The sequence below is a fragment of the Sapajus apella genome, unplaced genomic scaffold (genome assembly GCF_009761245.1).
Source record: "Sapajus apella isolate SASKATOON/1434 unplaced genomic scaffold, GSC_monkey_1.0 scaffold36, whole genome shotgun sequence".
Lineage (NCBI taxonomy): Eukaryota > Metazoa > Chordata > Mammalia > Primates > Cebidae > Sapajus > Sapajus apella.
Window position 1 is genome coordinate 23,390,961 of NW_022436976.1, and position 20,810 is coordinate 23,411,770.

The window sequence follows — 20,810 nt, forward strand, 5'->3', positions numbered from 1 at the left end:
AACCCACTGCAACCTCTATCTCCTGGGTTTAAGCGATTCTTTTGCTTCAGCCTTCTGAGTAGCTGGGACTACAGGCCTGTGCCACCACATCCAGCTATTTTTTTTGTATTTTTAGTAGAAATGGGGTTTCACTTTGTTGGTCAGGCTGGTTTCGAACTCCTGACCTCAGGTGTACTGCCCTCCTCAGCGTCCCAAAGTTCTGGGATTACAGGTGTGAGCCACCGTGCCTGGCCAGTTAAGGACTTCTAAAAATTAACCTCAATAACAAATAAAATGTTTTTGATCTTTTTAGAATTTTACTACCAGTTTTTTTCTTGAGTAGTTGAACAAGCTTATAATAACACTGATTACATTTTTTTCCTAAAAATATTGTTTCTAGGAAGAGCTTGGCCAGTCAGAAAATATGTACTATTGATGTTATGTCATGAGAGCCATGTAATTCATGTTTCTTAAACTAGGTTATTACATGATAGTAAGTCCCTGTAACATGGGCTTCTAATTTTTTAGTGTGTGCCATGGTACCTTGTGGTAGTCTTGTGAATCCTGTGATACCCTTTTTTGGAATATAGATTGAACATCTCAAATATGAAAATCCAAAATGTTAAATGCTTCAAAATCAAAGTATTTCAAGCACCCGCATGATACTCAAAGAAGATCTCATTGAAGCATTTTGGATTTTCAGATTTGAGGTATACCATAAGTATAATGCAAATATTCTAAAATCCAAAACAAATATGAAATTTGAAAGACTCCTGGTCTCAAGCATGTTTTTAAATGCATAAAATAAAATATATAGAATAACAAAAGAAATACATTGATAAAATTTTGATATATGTATTTACTAATCAAATAACATGATCTAGATTCAGGTTCAAAAACTATTGTATTTTCTAAATAGTAATAAGCATCAATAATATTTTGAGATGTCTATAATAGTTGTGATATAAAAATATGTATGTTTCAAATTAGTTCAGCCATTGAGGAAGAGAGTGTGGCGATTCCTCAAGGATCTAGAACCAGAAATACCATTTGACCCAGTAATCCCATTACTGGGTATATACCCAAAGGATTATAAATCATTCTACTATAAAGACACATGCATGTGTATGTTTATTGCAGCGCTATTCACAATAGCAAAGACTTGGAACCAGCCCAAATGCCCATCAGTAATAGACTGGATAAAGAAAATGTGGCATATCTACACCATGGAATATTATGCAGACATAAAAAAGAATGAGTTCATATCCTTTGCAGGGACATGGATGAAGCTGGAAACCATCATTTTCAGCAAACTAACGCAGAAACAGAAAACCAAGCACTGCATGTTCTCATTCATAAGTGGGAGTTGAACAATGGGAACACATGGACACAGGGAGGGGAACATCACACACTGGTGCCTGTTGGAGGTTGGGGAGTTAGGGGAGGGATAGCATTAAGAGAAATACCTAATGTAGATGAGTGGTTGACGGGTGCAGCAAACCACCATGGCACGTGTATATACCTGTGTAATAAACCTGCATGTTCTGCACATGTATTTCAGATACATGTATTAAGTGTTAAAAGTATAATAAAAAAAGTATGTTTCTATTAATGACAAAATCTTATATAGTGCTAATACTGCTGTGGTTGGTTTACTACAAAAATTCATAATTTAAGGAAGTATAAATTTCAGCTCAACGCTACTGAAAATTCAGGACCTTGTTTTTTTTTTCCTATTCACGTGTATAGTCCTCTGCTTTAGAAAGTATTGGTTTTTGTTTTATTTTTAGAGTTCATAGATATCTCAAGCTTCTGCCACATACTCTGCTATTTTGGTTTTGCCCTATTTATACCACTCTGGGGTTTATTCCATCTAATTGGTCCTAGTTTATTTTATGTATAAAAGTTCTTGAGTCACGAGGTCTATTTCCTAACATTTTAACATAGCCATCCAGAAGTTTTTAGGTGGGAGCTTGCATCTGAAGGTGTTGGAGTGTTATCTCAGATGGCGAAGGGAAGGAGTAAAGTTCCAGAAACAAATGCAAATTGTGAGAAGAGCAATTTTGTTCTTCTGTCCTGAGAATTATAGTATGTTCAGTTAGGAAGTATTTGTAGGATTATTTATTTAAAGGAATGTGAAAAATAATAGGGAAGATCCAGTTTTTAAAAAGTGTATACGTTTGTTTAGAACTTTGGAGTTCATAAAACTATTTAAATGCAGTATCTGGCTTGATGATTACAACCCCATAATAGATTTGACAGGATTATCATTCCCAACTGTTGGGTGTGGAAACTGAGGTTTGGCTGCATATTTGAAGATACATAGCTACAACCTTACATCTTCAAGGTTGCAATTTACCGCTCTTTCAAATTATATACCCAGCCATTTTATTAGGTGTATGACTGTTCTTAGGGTTAAACATGAATTTAGAAAAACAGCTTTTATATTTTAGATAGAATCCTTAGTTTATTTTATATCTCCTAAAATGTCATGGAAACCTCATTTTATTAAGGCTTATAATAGGGGATTGTTAGAGCTACTTTCATGACCTTGAACTGTGCATTTCACACTAGTTAAGTAATTCTACCCTAGTTGATTTGCCATGAGAATACTTTGGACTTTGATAAAAGGGCCAGTTGTTTGGTCATTTTCTTTTCATTTTTAACACTGCTGTGTTGAATAATTCACTCAGTAGTACATACATAAATACAGTGCTTATGGCTATTAGTGATGGGAAAAATAAATCACAAATTTGATTATCCTACAACAGAAGGTAGACTATATATGAGTACAAATTTGGAATAAGTTTTTTAAAGGAGACAAGTTGTAGATACTTAATAAATATTGGTTAATGAATATTATTTTTAAAATTAATGAATGAGTTAATTGAATTACATGAGGTATGCTATTAGGAAGGAAAGATACAAGCATGAAAATATGCTGATTCTAGGATGACAGAGTGTGTGTAAATAGATTATACCGCAGTTGGTTACCCCGTAATGAGATGTGTGTACTTGGTTTCAGTAAAATTCATACTGGTTCAAAATAAACTCTTGATATATAAATTTTTCAGCAATTCACTAAAATCAAGTAAGTTGACTATCTTTGATGCTTTTGGAGCTTTTAGTACTATTTTCAGAATTTTTATTATGATTTGCTGTATTTACGTCTCTGTATTTTCTCACTAAATGCCATTTGAGGGGTATAGACAGTAATTCTGTATGGCTTCAGAGGAAGGAGCTGCCATTTACTAGGATACTTACGGAAGAAGTAAGATATTTGCACTTTGAAATATGGCACAATCTAGCCAATCAGAATTGTGTGGGGAGACATTCTAAACAAATGGAATACATTAGGAAGGCATAGAGGAGATGTTTAAAAGTAGATCATTTTGATTAGAGCAGGTTTGTGTTGTGGAAAAAAATGACTAAAGAGGTAATTTGGGACCAGGTGATAGAGACTCTTGAATACCTGGAAGGGATTTGGATTTTGTTCAGAAGGCCTATACTCTTCTAAGTAGAATATACATTCTTGTGTGGGCACAACTATATGGGATGTGCGAGTCCACAGGATAAACACAGCACATCTTCTAGGAGCATCACTTTTTATATGAGGATATATATATTTTTTGACACAGAGTCTCACTCTGTTGCCCAGGCTGGAGTGCAGTGTTAACAATCATGGTTCACTGCAGCCTCGACCTTCCCAGCTCCAGTGATTCTTCTGCCTCAGCCTCCCGAGTAGTTGGGACTACAGGTGCCCACCACCACACCCAGCTAAGTTTTGTATTTTTTGTAGAGGTGGAGTTTTGCCATGTTGCACAGGCTGATCTTGAACTCCTGCGCTCAAGCAGTACTCCCACTCCGGCCTCCCAAAATATTAGGATTACAGGCGTGAGCCACTGCTGGCATGAAGATAGATTTATAAAGTATTAAACACAATTCACATGTAATTTTAAAGTAAAATTCTAAGATTTAAGCTAAGATCCCAATACGATTCTGAAAGAAATTTGTGCATATAGTAAGTTATTTTATCGTGCAACTCCAGAGCTTATAAGGATTTGTCTTCATTATCTTCTGCTGTTATTCTTCAATAGATGAGCTTGAAAGACACAGATCCAAGCAGTATGCATCCATTAGAAATTTCTTTTCAGAAGATTGACAGGGAGAGGGACATAAAATTAGGAGGAAAGAGGAGGCTACTTACATAATCTAGCAGTCAAGTTAAAGACAGTTTTTGGGAAGAAAGCTTGTAAGATTAAGAGATGTTTCAAGAGAAGATTATATTGGACTTGGTGCTTATGATACAGAAGAGGTAGTTTACAAAGTTAAGTGAAAAGCTAGAGATGTCTTTCAGGTTCCAGGCTTCTGTGACTGGGAACGTGATGGTCATATTAATGGATATAAAGAAGTGAGGAAGATGGTACGAAAGAGTAGAAAGGAAGGAAAGGTGGGTAGAAAGGGGTAGCAGTAGCAGTAAGGGGCTGGTGAATTTGTTGTTTATTTATTTTGAGTCAGAGTTTCATTCTGTTGCCTAGGCTGGAGTGTGGTGGTGTGATCTCAGTTCACTGCAACCTCTGCCTCCTGGGTTCAAGTGATTGTCTTGTCTCAGCCTACTGAGTAGCTGAGACTACAGGTACATACCACCACGCCTGGCTAATCTTTTGTATTTTTAGTAGAGACGGGGTTTTACCATATTGGTCAGGCTGGTCTCGAACTTCTGACCTCAGGTGATCCACCCACCTCAGCCTCCCAAAGTGCTGGGATTACAGGCGTGAGCCACCATGCCCGGCCTGTTATTTTTGATATGTTGAATTTGAGTGGAGTATAGGGTATTGAAGGGAGAAATGGCAGATAGGCAATGTAAGAAGGGGAACTGGAAAAAAACTTGGGATGAATATGTAGATTTTGGAATCTTATTTATGGTAAATAGATGAGTCCGTGAGAGCAGATAGAATGTCTGAGGGTGAGTGTAGAAAAGATGATTGAAGGTTGTTCATTGGAGCATACTACTAAATACGAGAAAGGAATAGGATTATAAAGGTTGATTCAGGTAAGGGGTAATCCATGAAGGGTATAGTAGTATTGTGAAAGCAAAATGAAGGTCGAGTTTGAAAAAAAGATATTAGTATGGTGAGTAGTAAAGAGATAAAAGGGGAGTAGACTTTGCTTAGATTAGACAACTGTGAGTTAGTGGTGGAATTTGAATATTTTAAGCAAAGAGTAGTTAGGACAGGAGACAGTCTTGTGAATCATAAAGAAAAGAGCTCCTTTCTTTTCTTCTACTAGCAGTATCTTTCTGGTAGAAGAAAGTTTTATATAGGGAAAAAGTCTAATTTAGTATTCCTAAAAGGAACAAAATGAAACATGTCCTATGAGAGTTTTTTTTTTTTTTTTTTTTTTTTTAAGGAAACCAAATAGAGGAGGCAACTCATATATTAAATAATGAATTATTTTGCATTTGAAATTGTCCAATTTTGTGGGGAGAGGGGAGCCATTTTGGCATTCTGGTCCTAAAAAAATCAACGTGAATTTTGGCAGCTTAGTCTGTGGACCTAAAAATTATAGCTTATTTTTACCTTTGCTATTTTGTACTTTTCTGGAACAAAATATTTACATAGGATTCACATAGATCATGCATATCTTTTATGTATGCAACATGTAAAATATATATGACATGCATACTGGATAATTTGAAATACATGATGCTAAATATTGACAAAGGTAGGTCACTATATAAATTCGGCACTATATCCTTTAACAAATGGGTTTAATTTAAAATTTCTTACTAGTAGTTTTTAAAAAAATATTTAAAAATAAATACATTTGATACTGTGGTAAAAAAATTTTGAATCTAATAATCTTTAGGGATTTAGGGTTTAAATTACTTAAAAATAACATAATCATCCATCTGTTGTGATGTCAATAAAGTACAAGAATGATTTAAATTTCTATAATTTAGGAACTGAGTATTTTTTGAATTTCAAACATATATGCATGCTTGTCAGGCTGTTAAGACATTCAGTAACTTGTTATGACATTTATACTTGAAAACCTACACAAAATTATTAGAATCATAGCATGTTTAGGGGAAATAAAAACTTTAACTTGATGCCACAAATATGTTCATTCTTATGTAATCTGACAAGATTCCTTTACAATTATTTGTTTTCATAGCATTAAGTGTTAAAATATATAAAATGTGTATAGTATATATGTTAACAAATATGTTAAGGAATAGTGATACCTCATATTAAAGTCAATGTGAATTAGTAATCATCATCTACATTTGTTTAAAAGACAGCGAACCTATTTTAATACAGTATTTAATCCTGCTTCATTAGGTTTCATAAATAAATCATATCAAACATTTACTCCAAATTATTTTGTAGCAAAATGAAGCATCAGTTTTAAAATTTATGTCACAGATTTTTACACATACCCTGGACTGACAATTTTTAGTTTTGAAATACAGCATTTAAGAACTGTACAATTATCAGTCCTCGGTTTAGTCAAGTTTAGAATTTTAATGAGAAAACTAGTTTTTTGAACTGGGAAAGTTGTGATATTAGCTCATATGATAATTTTTAAAATAAAACTCTCTGTAAATGTTTTATTTATGAAAGTTATTTAATAAGTTCACCTATTGATTATAATTTAGATTGTGACCATCTAAAATTGATTCCCACATCACAAAATATAGAACAAATTATATTGTAAGAATTTTGATGGAGAAATATAAATGATATTCTTTAAGATTGTGTGATTATATGTTTAGTCTTAAATTGACAGTGACTTTAAGATTTAAAAAAATCTATTTCTCAAGCCTTCTCTTAAAGATTTAATACCAGATTATTAGACCACATTAACTTGGGTTGAGTTTAATGTTTAATTTATTGCCTTTTAAATTTGCCTCGGTTCATTCAAAGCTTTCTGAATCTGTTGGATGGATCAACATTTTGGTTGATTTTATAGAGTATAACCTTCCATTTTGAGACTTCCAAGATAATCCTCTTCTCTTCTCTGGCTTAGATTTTGTTCTTGGTTTGTTATATTTACCATTTAGGTGGTTTTCTCCACACTCATCATGCCACCACCAGCCTCCTAAAGGAGATAGATACACAATTTAATGGGTACAGATTCGTATGTAGTTACTGTTACTGTATTTCCCCATGAGTTTATCTTCTTGTCTTATAAATATTACAGTGTTTTAGATGCATGCATCCCAGCTTTAAATAGTCTAAATAAGTCTCACGTATATCACCAAAAATAGAAAATCTGAGGAAGATTAGAGGTAAAATATCTGGTTGAACTATAATGAATATGTTAATTATAGTTAAGAAGTTTTCATCTGGAGAGAAAATACTTATTTGGGATTAGGATTTTAAAAAATTGTCATTGTAGATAATACCTAATAATGTGGGAAAATACTTTGAAGATATGAAAATAAAGTATTGGTATCAGAAAAGTATACCTGAATAACTCTCTGGACAGTTGAAGTGTTCCTTTGCTTTGTGATCCCAAGTAGAAAACACCAAATCTTTGTTTTCTGGGATTGCACTGGGGACATTGCCAGTAATCTCAACTAGATGTAGCATATAGTTGGTTTCATGATTTCCCAAGTAAAAAGAATATTCAATATAATGTTTGTTGTCTTTCCAGTCTTCCAGCTCAATTCGTAAAACATAATTAGATTGCTTCGCTATGGAGTATATCTTCTCTAGGCCCAACCAAAATTCTCCTGAAAAGAAAAGTTTTAAAAATTTGTGAATTATTAACTACAGGTTGGATACTTTTTTGAGTGTTTTTTTTTTTTTATTGGTGCAACTAATTGAGTTGTTTAGTCTTGAATCCCTTGATCATTTTAGAGTATCTTAAAAAATACCTTTTAAAACAATTTTATTGAAGATAGTTATATGCACAAAAATGTTAAAAATATTAATAGAACTGCAAGTCTGATTATCCTTTCTAAAATGCGTATCATAAGACGTATTTCACCAGTGAAATGTATTACATTATTATAGATATTTTAAAGTCTCATCATTGGTCAAGGTATATTTTGCTTCTAAGTCTTTATATGATTAGTTTTACTATCAGCTATTTATTAACATCTATATAGTCAAGAGATTTGTTAGGTATTCCCAGATACCTGGTAATAATATAGCCACTTTCCTCAAATATAAACCTGGCCTTTGGCATTTGCTTTATATATGTTTTCTTTGTGGAAAAAGACGGGAATAAATTTTTAAAAATATTTTAAGTGAAAAAGCACGGTTCTTAATAACTTTTCTCTATAGTTGTAAAAATTATTTTTATTTGGAATTAAAATCCTAAAAAATATAAATAGATTGTTCTTTATCTTACTCCTTTTTATTAAAGTATTTAATGAAAACAATCACTATTTTCTTATTGCTACTGAGTTAGTAGGAAGCTTCATTTTAAGGATCACTGGTAAATACAGTACAAATGGGTTACTTTTTTTTTTAACCAGAATTAAGTGACTATTGTCGACTTAACTGTCAGCCTTTTATTTTGGGATTACACTCACTATTAGAAGATTTGGAGCTATAAAACATCACTGAATGTATCTTTTGAGTAGGACTTTAACTGGTAGATTGAATACAAAGTTTTTAAATGGTCAGATAGTACTGAGCATTTAAAATTTTGATATAATAATGAATGTCTTCTACCTTATAAGTGAGTACTTAGGCATCATATGGATTTTTATATATGCTTTTTGGATTGTAAACATGTTATCTTGCTTATTTTACATTATTGTAATCAGAATAATTTGCATTGAGTTAACTAATTCATTTTAAGCCGCACATTCCATATATTATACTTAAATAATTGAAATTTTAAAATTTGTACTGTATGTCTGAGTTTCCTGGTGCTTTTAACTTCCAATTAATTGATATGTAAAATGTTAATGAGAGAATAGAATGACTAATGCTAGGAGTGGTTCTTTTCACAGCTTATATGTAACAGTACTTATAACATGTAACATTTAATCAACATTTTTAATAATTGTAGTTATAATTGTAAGTCATCTAATTAAATTGTGATAAGTGTATTTAAGAACAGACATGTAATTGTGATAAATACAATTCAAATAATAACAGTTGTAATAAATGTAATTTACTAACAAATGTGTAATTGTTTGATATTATAGGAAGGCTGAGACTGCTTCTCTTTTATTACTACTTTCCTAATGCCCAGTCTATCGTAGGTTCTCAGTAAATATTTGTAGATTAACAAGTGAATGAATGATTGAATGTAGTCACCTTACCATCGAGCCTCCCAAAACCATATTTGTAGTTCTCCCATGTTTCATTGAAGTTTTGTGACCCATCTGTTCGATGTTGAATTAATGTCCATGGAATACCTGAATATAATGAACGAAATCATGTTTCGTTAGTAGATTGATGTTGACAGAGATAAAACTTTTTTTTGTTTGTTTGATTTTAATTGGTGGCTTTGTAAGGTAGTTTACTAATGGCATAGCAATACATTTTATTATTTATTATGGTCCCAAAAAGTTAAGTGAAGGGCAATTAATGAATTTTAGCATAGTAAACTTATTGATAATAGTCACTTTAGATTATTTTACAGAGGAAAAGAAGAATATTAAATAAATCCATAAATAAACTAGGTAGAGAAAAGTGTTAGATTTATACCAATACTCATATATATTACACACACACACACACACGCACACACACACACGCACATACACGTATAAAACAATGATAACCGGGATAATCTTGCAAATACATAATGAGTAACTTGAACTAACTACTGTTTTCTCCTTAGACAGGTTTTACCTGATATAACATCACAGTAGACATGAAAAACTTGAGAGTTGCTGGGTCTAATGGCATACATGCCACTTGTGTGTTCACCTCTATTATAAATGGTGGTACAATCAGCAGGAATGCCTAGAATCAATAAAGTGTTATTACATCAGATTTAGTAATAAGAGTAATAATATCTTTCCAGCTTGAGATTTCACTTTTCATTTTGTGAAATTGTGGCATATGTAGCATTTTTTTCAGTAATGTTTATGTTAAAGCATTTTTCTTAGATGGCATGTTGTTTAAGAAAGTAAGAATTGTTGTTACCAAACTAATTTCTTTAAAAAAATTAATTATTTTTAAGAGACAGAGCCTTGTTCTGTCACCCAGTCTGGAGTGCAGTGACCTTTAACTCCTTAAATATTTCAGCATGTATCTCTTAATCAGGAGGTTGTTCTCTTTTAAAACTGCAATACCATGATCACATCTAAGAAAATTAATAGGCTGGGCAACGTGGCTCACACCTGTAATCCCAGCACTTTGGGAGGCCAAGGTGGGCAGATCACAAGGTCAAGAGATTAAGACTGTCCTGGCCATCATGGTGAAACCCTGTCTCTACTTAAAATACAAAAATTAGCCAGGCATGGTGGTGCACGCCTGTTGTAATCCTAGCTACTGAGGTGGCTGAGGCAAAAGAATTGCTTGAACCTAGGAGGTGGAGGTTGCAGTGAGCTGAGATTGCACCACTGCACTCCAGCCAGGCGACAGAGTGAGACTCCATCTCAGAAAAAAATACAAAATTTAGTAAAACCTATATATTATCTAATATTCAAGTCCATATTTATATTTCTCTGATTGTCTTAAGTATGTCTTTTATAGGTTGTAAAAAGAACCCCAGGATCCAATTTAGATGGACACATTGTATTTGATGGATATCTCTTAAATATGTTTTAGTCTAGAACAGACCCTAAGTATAGGGAATTTGATAATAGCTTCAAGAAGGAAACCCGCCAAAGTGTCTTACCATCATGTTTTACATTTCTTACTTCATTCAGCTGAAGAAAGGGAGTAGTTCTTGGTGCTCTTGGCTTGGAAGAAAGATAAATTTCTGTGGGTTCTTGAATACTAGTCCTTCTGAGCTGATAAAAGAATGTAAATCTGTTTTAAAAATGATACTGAATATAAAATTAGGGGAAATCTGAGTAAGGATGTCAAAAGTATAATTTGTCTTTCAGTTCATAATGTTACGGCATTTGATGTTTAGATAAACAGTGCTATTCAGGTTGTACAGATTGCCTGTTCTCAAAATATTTAATCAGGGACATTATTTAATAAGTTAAAAAAAATAAAGCAAGGCAAAAAAGCTGACATTGGTCAAAAAACAGGAAGGCAGAAAGTAGAGACTACTTTGCTTAGAATATTGTATTTTCTTTATTTATATGAATAGAATATATTTGATATTCTGTTCAGATTTTAAGTTTGATAATTCTCAGTTTTAGATCTTACTGATTTTCAGACTTGCTATAAAGACATAGTATATAATTTGAACCAGGCTTTCTTGATAATTTGATAATCTTTGGCCTGTAAATATATCTGTAGATGTTGGCAGGTTGGCAAGTTTATTTGCTTACTTTCCATATATAGTTCATTGTTAGTTTAGTAATAACATTTTCATTTAAAGTGTTTGGGTTTGCAATTTACTGAATGATAGTTTTTCTCATTGACAGTAGGAAAAGCAGAATATATAATATCTTGCATTATTAGTGTTAATTTTTTGGTGCTGGCATAAATGATATTTCCTAGGACCTTATTTAAAAGGATCTATTGTAAAGTTTACTTGCTGGGTATTACTCTTTTCTACTAAGTAATAAGGTAATCTTAAAGTTACTTTAATTTTTGGAGTTTTGTTTTTTTAATTTAAATATGAGAAAGTTGAATCAAATGATCTAAGTCATCTTCCAACTCAGAAACTCATTGTTTTGGTTTCTTTACACATTTTTATTTTTAGACATAATGTATATTACTATAGTGACATTTTGCTTTTGGGAGCAGGTTTACTTAATCATAGTAAAAGATAGAGTTAAAAAGAATTTAGAAAAATAACATTGTAAGGATAGTATGGAAACCAAAAGTAGTTGATAAAAAACCTTTTAGCATAACGTACCAAAATGATGTTTAGTGGAAATTGGTGATAATAATTTGTTTCATATCTCTTGAAAATGATTTTTTTTTTTACCAGTTTCTCTGAGTTTATGTTATCTTCTGAACCCTCTTGAATGGCTAAGAGTATTACTAATATTTTTAAACTATTCTACTGTATATTAGAATATTAGATGCTGACATAGCTTTATTCTAAACAAGTGCTGCTTTCTCCCACTTCACCAGTTGTTTACATTGTAGATTAATTACATTGTTGACTGTTGACCTTTAATTATCAGGCATGCTATTTCTAGTAATGCAAGTAATAATAGCACATGCTTCTGTGTGAATATGACATTACATTTATTAATTCATCAGAAATTTGTTGAATGCTTACTGTGTGCCATACAGTATTCTATATTCTGGAGTATATACAAATGATGGAAAAAATTTCTGTATTCACAGAGTTTACATTTTAGTGCAGGAATAGAAGAGATAAATGACTAAAAAGGTAAGTGTGCAGGAGAAAAAGTAGTTGAAGAAATAGAAGTTTTCATGGATGGGACCGGGGGTTGTAATTTTTGGTTAAGTGACCTTGGAAGTCTTCATTGAGAATTTTATATTTGATAACAACTCCAAGGTAAATTAAAGAGTGGGCCTTGTAGATACCCGATCAAAAGAGCATTCCAGATAGACAACAAGGACAAAGGCTTTGAGGTGGTAGCATGTTTGATGTATTTTAATACGAGTAAACCAGTCAGAATGACTAGAGTAGAGGAGGTGAAGTCAGTGAGACGATGAATGGTTAGGTTATCTTGGGTCTAAAGAGCCAATATGAGTGAGATGGAAAGCTGTTGTGTGGTTGTGAGCAAAGAGAAACATGATCTAATTTGAATTTTGATTGGATCACATTGGCTGCTATGAATTGACTTTTTTTCTTACAGTAATCCTGTAAGTTCTATTATCTATGTGAGGAAACTGAGACAGAGGGGTAAAGTAATTTATTCAAGACCACACAAAATTTTAGAACCACGATTTAAACGTAGGTAGTTTATTAGCTTCAGCACCTGCAATTTTAACAGTTATGTTGATATGATAATTTTACTTATGATCCAGTTAAAGCTTTTAAATAATTTTTGGATTCAGTGTTTTTACAAACCTGTGTGAAGGATGGGACAAACCATTAAAATATTGACTTACCTGATTTTCTATTTCTTTTATTTGACTGTGCTGTTGGTTTAATTGTTTATATTGTTCTTCCACAGTCTGGAGAAGGTCTTTGATGCTGTTATCTTGTTTTTCTACAAAAGTCTGGATATAGATGATAGTCTGGTTAAAAGTTGCTTTCCTTTTTCTTTTCTATTAGTTTTCATTTCCTGTAACACTATCATAATCTAAATTTTTAAATTAATAATGGATTTGAAAAATGAATATTGGCAGTTCCTTCCCGTTGTATGCTTCTTTCAAATAGTACATATTTCTGTTCTTAATATTTTATTTGAGTTTTACTGTCTCTAAAATTTGATTTTCTGAATGTCAAGAGAAAAAGCCTAGCATATTTTAATAGGAATAAATCTTTTCCATTTACTGTATTACCTTAATCTGTTTTAAACATGGGAGAATAGTTTTAATTTTTTTTAACTTTTTACTTACGTTCAGTCATTTGCAATACTGTAATGATTTAGTGTTCTAGATTGTATTACTTGATTTGTAATTTTCACATAAAATGTAAAGTTTCATTCTTTTTCATATATAACATTAGGGAAACAAAAACCAACTTGAAATTATAATGGGAAATTTTATTTCCTGGAGATAATTTTTCTTAAAGTGTTTCAACAGTGCAACAAAGTATTTCAAATAACATGCCTTAGAAATATTTTTTTAAAACATGCACATTGAAAACATAATCATGAACCCTCTTTATTTTCTACTTACTTTAAGTGAAGTTACTTCTGGGTGTTCTGGAGCTTCAGGTTGATTTAGAATTAAGTTAGTTAGTTGCTCTTCTAAATATTTTACTTTTTGTTGAAGTAGAATTTTTTCTTCCAGGAGGCTTTCAAGTTTTGAGTTGAGTTCAAGTGACATATTCTTTACCTCTTCATTTTTCACTTGTAGTTTATGTGTAGTTCTTCTCAGTTCCTTTTCTTCTTCTTTGATTTCACGGGTTTGTAATGATAAATCATAAAAAGACTGATCAAATAAGTTGAGTTTTTGAAATATGTCATTAATTTGGCCCTTAGTCTTATGGACAAAGTCTTTAAGACCATGTCCCAACTGAAGGAGGCCATTGGCTAAAATTTTTACATCATCTAACATAGCAAATCTTGAATTTGGCTCTGGAGATACAGAATCAAATGATGAATTGTCTTGGTCAATCCTGGAGGAAATAACTAGAGGAACAATACAAAGAAGGAGCTTAATTGTGAACATTTTTATCCTGATTATTCCGTTTCAAGCAATGTGGAACTGTTTTCTTCTAGAAGCAACCTCGACTTCTTAACTCTATATATACCAATATTTGCCACAGAAAAAATAGGGTTGGCAGGTGAATATAGTTAATCATTAAGCTGTGTTAACTTGCACGAATGTAACCTTCCACACTGAGTTAGATCAATGCTAAATGAAATCAAAGAAATGAGCAACTAACTTAGTAAGTAGTTTGAAATTGTTGTTGACTTTGCTGTATTATAAACTGCCCATTTAGTGCTATGGTGACTACCTGTATTTAAAAGCTAATTTTAATTTTTTATGATTTTAAGACATTTACAAGTCAAAAATAAACTCCTTTGTTAGGTAAATTTATTATTGAAGTTGAGAAAAAAAATTAATGAATTAAGTATACATTTCCGCCAGACGCGGTGGCTCACGCCTGTAATCCCAGCACTTTGGGAGGCTGAGGCGGGTAGATCACTAGGTCAAGAGATCGAGACCACCCTGGTCAACATGGTGAAACCCCGTCTCTACTAAAAATACAAAAATTAGCTGGGCATGGTGGTGCGTGCCTGTAATCCCAGCTACTCAGGAGGCTGAGGCAGGAGAATTGCCTGAACCCAGGAGGCGGAGGTTGCGGTGAGCCGAGATCGCGCCATTGCACTCCAGCCTGGGTAACAAGAGCGAAACTCCGTCTCAAAAAAAAAAAAAAAAAAAAAAGTATACATTTCCGACACTGCACCTTAGTTCTTTTGGAAGCAGTGTTCCATCCCTAAAAAACACCTTCTCTCTGAAGCCTTTTGCCACTCCCTGAGGTGGTCTTATGGCTCTCAATGCTGTATTCCCGTGGTACTTTGTATAAGTCAACGTATAATTATATGCTCCTTATTTTTTGTCACTATAATTGTTAATTTTTTTTTGCATCATCTTATATGTCTTATTATTGTATATTATCACAAAATCCCATATATATTAAGTGACATTAAAGACATTTCACTCTCCTTTCTTCACTGTGTTCTATGTCTCTATGTTCTAGGCTCTTTTCCATGTGGTCACTGAAGAACAGTGGATATGTGGTCATCTAGGATGAAACTAGAATTGAATCTTAAATACTTTCAGTGTCACAAGCAACTTGCCCATCATAGGTTTTTCTGAAGTTTGTGAGCTTAGTAACAATTTGATAAAATGCATTTAACAAAAAGAGATTAATAACATTTCTATCTTTCCTTTTTTTTTTTTTAAGGTGATGTCTTAATATGTTACCCATGCTGGTCTGGAAATACTGGGCTCAAGCAATTCTTTTGCCTTGGCTTCCCAAAATTTACACGCATGAGCCCAGCCAATTAATAATATTTCTAAAAATAAATTTTCTGCTGTACTTCCAACTTAGTGTTAAAAAGAAAAATACTAAATGCTGAAATTAAATACTGATTATTCTCACTGAATGTTCATATTAAGAATTTTGTGCCGGGCGCGGTGGCTCAAGCCTGTAATCCCAGCACTTTGGGAGGCCGAGGCGGGTGGATCACGAGGTCAAGAGATCGAGACCATCCTGGTCAACATGGTGAAACCCCGTCTCTACCAAAAAATACAAAAAATTAGCTGGGCATGGTGGCGCGTGCCTGTAATCCCAGCTACTCAGGAGGCTGAGGCAGGAGAATTGCCTGAACCCAGGAGGCGGAGGTTGCAGTGAGCCAAGATCGCGCCATTGCACTCCAGCCTGGGTAACATGAGTGAAACTCCGTCTCAAAAAAAAAAAAAAAAAGAATTTTGTGAGAAAATAACATCCTTTAAAACTGCTTAATCTTATTTAAAGTACAATAAAAAAAACTGCTTAATCTTGACATATTAATATGTTAAAATTATTAAGAATATGGGTGCTGGAGTCAGACTGTGGTGTGGGTCCAAAAGCCAACTCTAACTTTCTACCCTGGGACAAGTTACTTAACCTCTCCATTCCTCCTCATCTGTAAAGCTGGAGTAATTACAGCACATAATTCATAGCATTATGATAATTTAACAATACGTGTAGAGTGCTTAGAACAGTGTTGGGCAAACAGGAAGTACTCAAAATCCTAGTTATTAAATCACATGAAACTAACTTTTAACCTGTGTGTGTGTATGTGTATATATAATTAACCTTACTTAAAAGAAAATTTTCGTAAAGTTCATAGCTTTTTAACGCAGGGAAAAGTTTTATTATAATGAATTTCAGTGTAAATTATTATACAAAATGAACCATTTCCAGTTTTTTTCTTTTTTTTTTAGAGACAGGATCTTGCTCTGTTGTCTAAGCTAGAGTGCAGTGGTGTGATCATAGCTCACTGTAGCCATGAAATCCTGGGTTCGAGGAAGCCTCCTGCCTCAGCCTCCCAAGTAGCTGAGACTACAGATACATGCCACCACGCCCAGCTAATTTTTTAATATTTTGTAGAGACTGTGTCTCACTATGTTGCCCAAGCTGGTCTCAAACTCCTGACTTCAAGGGAACCTCCCACATCAACCTCTCAAAGTGCAGGTATTACAGGAGTAAGCCACTGTGCTCAGCCCCAAATTTCTATTCTGAGAAATACCTCTTCACTGTATAAAATAGACACCCTTTTTTTTTGATGACTTAGGATTAAGGGTTTTGAATATAATAGTTACAGTAAAGGTAGTATTCCATAGTGATTAAGAGCATGATTCTGGAGCAAGACTTCCTGAATTGGGATCCTGGCTTTGATACTCTTCAGCTTTGTGACCTTTGGTCAAATTACTTCACTTCTCTGAACCTCTGTTTTCTCATCTGTCCAGTAAAAGTAACACCTATTTTATAGGTTTGTGTAAAAGATTTAAAGTTTATATTTTCAGAGCACCTAGAACATTACCTGGTGTATCATAAACACTACACACAGTATTATGTATTAGCCATTTTTGTAGTTAGAACTAATCAATGCATTTGTACCCATACTATAGTATTTTACTGGTGAAAATTAATTGCATATTAAGATAATGTAAATTGGGAAATTTTGTTGTAGTCTAGATTTTCTGAGTTTTATTCTCTTGTACCTTTGTAAAGAATTGTATGTTTTCATTAGGTTGTGTATGATTTTTAAGTGTCCAATATAGAACCACAAAATGTTAAGAAAAAAATATTCTTCATATTCATCCTACCCTTTACTGTGGTTCACATATGGAATTATAAATTATAAAAGTGTGTGTTGAGCTAGAGAAGAAATTCAAATTTTCTCCTTCTTTAAATAGAAAAGTTACAATTGTAATTATTGGTCATGAAAGACGTATTTCAAAACTTCTCTTAACTAAGCTGTCAGCTTTTGTGGCTTATGACTATTGACCCTGATACTTCATCCACTTGCTAGTTGAGGGAGAATATAGATTGGCCAGCTTCTCTCCTCTATTACACTGTAAGTTCTTTGTTGGCAAGATTTATATGTGTCTTTAGTTTATATTCCTTATAATGCTTTAGCAGTAATGCCTTACACGTTGCAGAAATAACATTTATTGAATGAATAAGAGAATGATAAAATCAACATATAGGGATTTTCCAACTGCAAAACGTTTATGTAGTAGTGGTTACCCCCTTTTGATATAGTAGGTTCTTTTTAAAGAAGGGAATTGGAAGAGTAGCCCCTTTTTTAGTGCATGGAAGTCACTGAGCACTAATACCAAAGAGGGCCTTTATGAAAAAATTTCCTTCTATATTTGATAACTATACTAGGATACTAACACTTTTTGCACAATTTGTGCAATTTCTCACAAATAACACTGAGTAGAGGTAATGGTCACATAGTCTTGGTTTCTAGTATATTGTCTCTTGGGATAAATATCTGTATAATTTTTTCCTATAGTAATTTGAACTACATTATTGATTATAATTAAAGTAAGTAATTTGCCTAATTACCAACTGCAGAATCATTTCAACATGGGAAAATGCAATGGAAGTAGTAATTTTATAAATGATGTTCTGTCTGCCTTTTAATACTTCCTGTCTGGGTACACTGCTGAAAGCAGAATCTGATCTTTGCTTGAACTTGCGCCTATTTAAGTAGAACCCTGATCCAATATAACTAGTAATGTAAAAACTAAAAAAATTTATGCCAAGGAAAATAAGAAACTTGTAAGCAAATGTAGGCCCTAATTTAAGGATTCCTAGTTCCTAGGAACCAGTATAAACATTTCTTAGCTACAGAGAATTTTAGGACATTTAAGAGCCTAAATTGTTTAAATTCCAAGCAAGGCAAAGTCATTTATCCTCTATCAGGTTGTGTAATCTTCTGGAGATATGACTTTAAAATAAAACACAAGGTATTTTGGCACTTTTTTTTTTAACATAGTGTCTCTTTAATTTCTTCCTCTTTAGCTATGATAATTTGTTTTTGAATTAATGTTGGATACGAAGATCCTGAAAGTAACTATTGAGAAAAACCTTTATAAATAGAAATGTTTACATTACAGAAAAAATAATACCAGAATAATATATTCACTTCTCTCTCTCCTTTCTTTGTCCAGAACAGTTACTGCCCAATGGAAATATAGTGTGAACTATAGAGGTACTTTAAAAATTTTAGTAGCCACATTAAAAAAACTGAAAAGAAACAGGTGTAATTAATTTTCAGAGTAAGTTTTATTTAATATAAAAATTACCATTTTATTACTTGGAATGAAATAAAATTGCCATTTTAATATGTGATCCAAGATGAAACTATTAGATATTTTAAATATTTTCATACTATTCAAAATTTATTGTATGTTTTATAGTGATAACATATCTAAGTTAGAACCACTCACCTATCATGTGCTCACTAGTCTCATTAGACCATCTTATTGGACGTTGTAGATCCAGAAGTTAAGTGAGCTTTGAAGGAATCATTTTATCTATCTTACTGTTTTGTGTGTTCACTATTAATATGTTATTTTATACATGTATATTTTTTAATTGAACAACCATATCTTTGGACATGTAAAGATTTTTAATGCTGAAAGTACTTGTTGTGAAAACTCAGGTATTTCAGAAACCTTAAAAAATAAAAATCTTCCCGGGCGCGGTGGCTCAAGCCTGTAATCCCAGCACTTTGGGAGGCCGAGGCGGGTGGATCACGAGGTCAAGAGATCGAGACCATCCTGGTCAACATGGTGAAACCCCGTCTCTACTAAAAATACAAAAAATTAGCTGGGCATGGTGGCGCGTGCCTGTCATCCCAGCTACTCAGGAGGCTGAGGCAGGAGAATTGCCTGAACCCAGGAGGCGGAGGTTGCGGTGAGCCGAGATCGCGCCATTGCACTCCAGCCTGGGTAACATGAGTGAAATTCGTCTCCAAAAAAAAATAAAAATAAAAAAAAAATAAAAATAAAAAAAAAATAAAAATCTTGACTCTGTTAACTTTTTGGATCTATCATACCAGACTCTTTGACTAGCTAAACATAATTTTTTATAACACAAATGGGATCCTGTTATATATAATAGCTATATATCATTCAATATCTTAGTATTTTAAAATTTATTTTCCTCTGAATGTCTGTAGAGTTACCACATCCTTTTTAATAGCTGCAAGTTACCACATGCTTTTTAATAGCTGTGTAATCCTCTCTTATATAGATGAACCTTAATTTAATCAGCCCCCTTTTAATCATTTGTTAACAATTTTCTAATTATAAACAGTATGTGTAGCAAATGCTTTTATATATGTATATAAATATTTTCATATACATTAATAGATGTTGACTTTTAACTTATGATTGCTTTTGTCAGACTGTCTTTCAAAAGGGTTGTACCAGTTTACATCCCTGCCAGGAGATTCGAGCTCCTCTTTTCCTATATCCTTTTATGAATGCTTTGAATGAAAAAGGCAAAAAATGTTGATAAATCTAATAGACAAGTATATATCTAGTTTGTTTTGTGGGCCACCTCTGTTGACCTCTTTGTGAATTATCTGGGTATATATATGATTTGCTCCCCTCTTTGTTCCCCCCTTTTAAGTTTGTCTCTTTCTAATTTTAGGAATTATTTACATATTGTGAATACGAATTCTTTGTCATATACGTAACAAACAATAGTTTTTTTTCAGTTTGTCATTTTCTTCCACCTGTGTTTATGGCATCACTTGCTGTGTATTAATAGATGTTTTAAAATGTATATCTTATAAACGTTCTGGCTTATGCTAATAAATGCCTTTCTCACTTGTAAAATCTGGTCTCTTTAAAGCTCTTCTAGTATTTTTATGATTTTATTTTTATTATTTTAGCCTTTGATTAATCTATGATTTATTTTGATGAGAGATTGAAGTACGAATTCATCTTTTTCTCACCAGATAACTAGTCAACTACCTCAACATCTTTCATTAATTTACCTTGTTGTTAATTTGAAATTTCTTTGAAGGAGAATTTTAAATGCAAAGTAAAGACTTACTAGACTTTTTTGGGAATTTATTAATGGAGTTAGTAGTCAAATGAAAAACAATTTGGATTCAA

At 32.8% G+C, this 20,810-nt stretch overlaps 2 protein-coding genes across 13 annotated transcripts in view; one reads left to right on the forward strand and one right to left on the reverse strand.

Moving 5' to 3' along the window:
- DOCK7 (dedicator of cytokinesis 7) overlaps window positions 1-20,810 on the forward strand; it is a 231,082-nt gene that overhangs the window by 73,396 nt on the left and 136,876 nt on the right. The gene's annotated exons all lie outside the window — the stretch shown is intronic.
- ANGPTL3 (angiopoietin like 3) lies at window positions 6,350-14,418 on the reverse strand. The gene is made up of 7 exons (XM_032296805.1): window positions 13,848-14,418; window positions 13,113-13,223; window positions 10,798-10,912; window positions 9,804-9,917; window positions 9,269-9,364; window positions 7,454-7,720; window positions 6,350-7,083 (listed from the first exon to the last, which is right to left on the reverse strand). Exons 1-7 carry the CDS (start codon window positions 14,340-14,342, stop codon window positions 6,899-6,901), a joined length of 1,383 nt encoding a protein of 460 aa, XP_032152696.1. The 5' UTR covers window positions 14,343-14,418; the 3' UTR covers window positions 6,350-6,898.

What these genes read in the sequence shown, in the direction of transcription:
- ANGPTL3 (XM_032296805.1), bottom strand. Translation starts at nt 14,342, where the DNA reads ATGTTCACAATTAAGCTCCTTCTTTGTATTGTTCCTCTAGTTATTTCC. An exon ending in TAAAAGAAATAGAAAATCAG is followed by an intron (nt 10,913 to 13,112) that starts GTAAGTCAATAT and finishes TTCTTTTATCAG; the next exon opens with CTCAGAAGGACTAGTATTCA. An exon ending in CTACTGTGATGTTATATCAG is followed by an intron (nt 9,365 to 9,803) that starts GTAAAACCTGTC and finishes CATTATATTCAG; the next exon opens with GTATTCCATGGACATTAATT.